The sequence below is a fragment of the Dipodomys ordii genome, unplaced genomic scaffold (assembly GCF_000151885.1).
Source record: "Dipodomys ordii isolate 6190 unplaced genomic scaffold, Dord_2.0 Scaffold74, whole genome shotgun sequence".
Lineage (NCBI taxonomy): Eukaryota > Metazoa > Chordata > Mammalia > Rodentia > Heteromyidae > Dipodomys > Dipodomys ordii.
In genome coordinates, this window is record NW_012267290.1 from 4656700 (window position 1) to 4660951 (window position 4252).

The 4252-nt window shown below is 58.2% G+C and overlaps 1 protein-coding gene across 1 annotated transcript in view; it reads left to right on the forward strand.

The window, feature by feature from the left end:
* Positions 1-4252, forward strand: part of LOC105991563 (CUB and sushi domain-containing protein 1-like) — an 871556-nt gene that overhangs the window by 652458 nt on the left and 214846 nt on the right. The window contains exon 22 of the mRNA XM_013024215.1: positions 3247-3435. Coding sequence (XP_012879669.1) covers positions 3247-3435 — 189 coding nt within the window. The remainder of the gene's footprint in view (positions 1-3246; positions 3436-4252) is intronic.

Consider the following 4252-nt stretch of genomic DNA (forward strand, 5'->3'; position numbering starts at 1 on the left):
CAGTGAGCATGCTCAGAGCCTGTGCACTCATGGGCCTGTGCACAGTGAGCATGCTCAGGGGCCTGTGCACAGTGAGCACGCTCAGGGCCTGTGCAGAGTGAGCATGCTCAGGGCCTGTGCACAGTGAGCACGCTCAGGGCCTGTGCACTCAGGGGCCTGTGCACCAATGGGCACGCTTAGGGCCTGTGCACAGTGAGCATGCTCAAGGGCCTGTGCACAGTGAGCATGCTCAGGGCCTGTGTACTCATGGGCCTGTGCACAGTGAGCATGCTCAGGGCCTGTGCACAGTGAGCACGCTCATGGGCCTGTGCACAGTGAGCATGCTCAGGGCCTGTGCACAGCAGTGAGCATGCTCAGGGTCTGTGCACAGTGAGCATGCTCAGGGCCTGTGCACCAGTGGACACGCTCAGAGCCACCTGCCACCTGGTGACTGGGGTTTTCATGCTATACACACACTCTTGTGTAAAAAGCCTCTCAGGATGGAAAAGCACAAGCAGAGCACACACGTGACAGTACATGTAACAGCACACAGGACATGACAGCACAGACATAAGCAAACACAAGTACACACGAGAGCACATTTGAACACACATGACAACATGTGACAACACACAAGACCACATAAGCATGCACAGAGCATACACTGACACCCATGAGAGCACACATGAGCATGCACACAGGAACACAATAGCACACACAACTGTGCACATGGCAACACGCGTGAGAACACATGACAAGACACGCACCATGTGTGGCCACATTGTGGCAGCCTGGGAACATGCGTGGCACACAAGCAGCACACATGAGCACCTAGGATTGTACACGGAGGATGAGCTTCCGCCGTTACTGTAAGTGTAGTTGTGTGAAACGGTCCTCACCGGAGTCACCTGAGCAGGCACAGCGTGTGGACACATTCGTGTGGGGTGCCTGGTGTGCGGGCGCTGGTTCCAAGGCGTGGATTGCGACCTGGGTGCATCCCATGGCGGTGGCCCTGACCTGTCCCGAGAGAGGAGAAGACGGCTGCGGGGCCAGCGTGCGGACGCCATGTCCAGTGAGCAGGGGCCACGCACTGCCTGGGCTCCTGGCTTCTGTCTCCCCGGTATCCGCTGCCCATGACCACAGGCGGGGAAGGGGCCTCAGTCTCCAGCCCTGACCTGGGTCTGTGCCGTTCTTCACGGCTCTGGCATAACTGAATGTGGTGCTAGAGGGCCGGGGTGCAGTCTCCCGGATACCTTGTACTTCTGAAGTCCTGCCAATGTCAGGTTCCTTACTAGCACCCAGTGGCAGTGGTCGGATTAGATCTCACAGTTTGTGAGGACCAAACAGCATTCTCCATAGAAGGGCTTGTGTTTGCCACCATTTCTCTTAACTGCCAGCTCCAGTCCTACATCTTAGATAACAGGAACGTAATCAGTTACAGAACACTGTGTGCTCATCTTGTTTGAAATGACAGATTGTCTTGAAAAATACTCCTTAGAAGGTTTTCTCTTCATTCTGACCCGGTGCCTTACTTGAGATGGACGGTTAATGTTTCCGCCCTTCTGTTTCTCTGTATACATGGAGCTTCTGGCTCAGAAGACTTGATTTCTTGAAAATTTACTATCAATCAGCAGTAATCGTGGAATTGGCCACTTAATGTATCAAAGGCTTAAATCTTGACAGTAATCCCTAAATCCCTCCCGCTTCCTCTCCCAGCTAGCGCTCAATTAGCTCCGTGGTGAAAATCCTAGGCTCTGCGCCTCCCTTCATCTCCCTTCATCTGGTGTAGAGGGAGTGCCGCTGGGGTTCCCCCCCCCTGGAGGGCAGTGCCCCAGGCCGCCCGAGTGGGCTTCCGAGGTGTTTATCACTGTCACCCCCTCTGCGCTCAGTCCCGTAGCTCTGGGCACACAGTGAGCAGTGAGCCTTGGCTTCCTTTTCCTGGCCTGTGTGTGCAAGTGACCCACCAATGGAGATGAGTAATTTTTTTAAAAAAGAATATCAAATTATTGTCTCCTCATGTGAGAGCTTTTGATTGTCACACACACACACACACACACACACACACACACACACACACAAAACATGACAGTGAAAAGATGTGAGTTTAGTTGGCAGGATAAATCAATCCTTAGGGAAATGGTATCAACAAGATAGAAGAGAAACCATGCTGGAGTAAAACATGCTCACTGCAGCATTTCCTAGACTGAGCGCGTGCAGGACAGACAGGTTTTCAGCGCGTAGTTGTGAGTTCCATGAAGCGGCACTGTTTACATTTTCACTCTCTAGTGCACATGAAAATAAAACCAAGGCTGTGGGCGCATTTCCAGAGTGGCCAGGTCAGGGTGAACGTGAGCGAGGCCCCGGGCACGCTCCCCCAAATGCCCAGCAGGACAAGGGCAGCCTGGAGCCGGCCTCCAGGGCTCGCTGGGTGCCGCAAATGGATGCGTGTGGAATTGTGCACACGTTTGAAGAGACGCCGCTGGACAGGTAGGTAGTCAGAGCAGCAAGGACCGCGGACATGCATGACAGGCTCTAGACGCCCACGGTCAGCCTGCGGTGGAGCACTGGGAGTCCAGGGACAAACGGAGGGGCGCAGGCAAGGCTTTCTGGGCGGCCCTCGCTCTCCACGTGACCTCGCGCCCTCCCGGGGCCGGCCCCTCCCCGCTGTGCATGGTCTCTTCCAGGGACCCTGCAGCATCCTCCCCTTCCCGTCTCTCCCACCGGCTCCCTGTCACATGGCCCGCGTGGACCGGGTGTCTCGGGCAGCCCCGGGAGCGGCCAGGGAAGGAAGCGTGGGAAGAGGAGCGCACACAGGGCCGCTGCCCCTTCTCAGGTCGCCCGCAGGCCAGGGTGGACGCTGGCCCGCAGTGCTGCCGGCCCCGCGTGGCCCAGAGCCCGGGAGGGACCAGGAAAGCACAGCAGGCCCAGGCGCCCGCCCAGGCCTCTCAGCCCTCCCCATTCTTCTTCCTGAAAACGCGCGTGGGACATTTCCTACTTCACCACATGAAAACCGGGCTGGCGTTGAAAACCGCGCTGCTGAGCACGGAGCTCCGAGCTGAGCGAGCCCTCACTCCGTCTCTGTCTTGGGTGGCACCCACAAGGCCGCGCACAGAGCGGCCAGGCGGCCGGGAGGGTCGGCGGAAGGCCGGGCCTGCGGGGACGTCCCTTGCAGCATCTCTGAGGCCGGCCGGGCAGGGCCTGCGGTCCAGGTGTCTGTGCCCGCGTGCCCGTGTGACTGAGCATATCCCTCCTGCTCTCCCCGCACAGAGTACGACCTGGAGCCGTGCGATGACCCCGGCGTCCCCGCCTTCAGCCGCAGGATCGGCTTCCACTTCGGCGTGGGCGACGCACTGACCTTCTCCTGCTTCCCCGGGTACCGCTTGGAAGGGGCCACCAGGCTGACCTGCCTGGGCGGGGGCCGCCGTGTGTGGAGTGCACCTCTGCCAAGGTGTGTGGGTAGGTGGCCACACGCTTTCATTTCATTCATCCATGGGCCGGGCAGGCTGGTGAGGAGGCAGGCGGGGCTGGGACAGGAGGAGGCTGAGCCGGAGGTTGGACCAGGGAGGCTGGACCAGGTGGAGGCTGAGCAGGAGGCAGGTGGGGCTGGAGTTATCTCCTCTATAAATAAGTTCATAGCAGCCCAAAGTTCTGTGTTTGAAGAAGCCTGAACCCAGGTGTGTGCCAAGTGTGCACCAAGTATGCTTATGCAGGTGCATCCTGGGATTCCTTTGGGGTAAAGCCTCCCGTTGTAATCAGAGCCAGGGCCTGCTCTGGCTCGGGAGGGTAGAGCCTGCCTAGTGGTCAGGGTCGGCCTTTACACCCAGGCCTTTGGTTGTGAGCCTGATGTGCTCTCCTGTGGACTGGGTTTGCACACCCTTGAACCTAGAGCTCACTGGTTCCAGATAGAACTTGCCTGCTGGGTACAGCTTGTCTGTTCTGGGTGGAGCTTGTCTGTTCTGGGTACAGTTTGTCTGTTCTGGGTGGAGCTTGTCTGGTCTGGGTGGAGCTTGTCTGTTCTGGGTGGCGCTTGTCTGTCCTGGGTGGAGCTGGTCTGTTCTGGGTGGAGCTTGTCTGTTGTGGGTGGAGCTTGTCTGTCCTGGGTGGAGCTTGTCTGTTGTGGGTGGAGCTTGTCTGTTCTGGGTGGAGCTTGTCTGTTGTGGGTGGAGCTTGTCTGTTGTGGGTGGAGCTTGTCTGTCCCGGGTGGAGCTTGTCTGTCCCGGGTGGAGCTTGTCTGTCCCGGGTGGAGCTTGTCTGTCCCGGGTGGAGCTTGTCT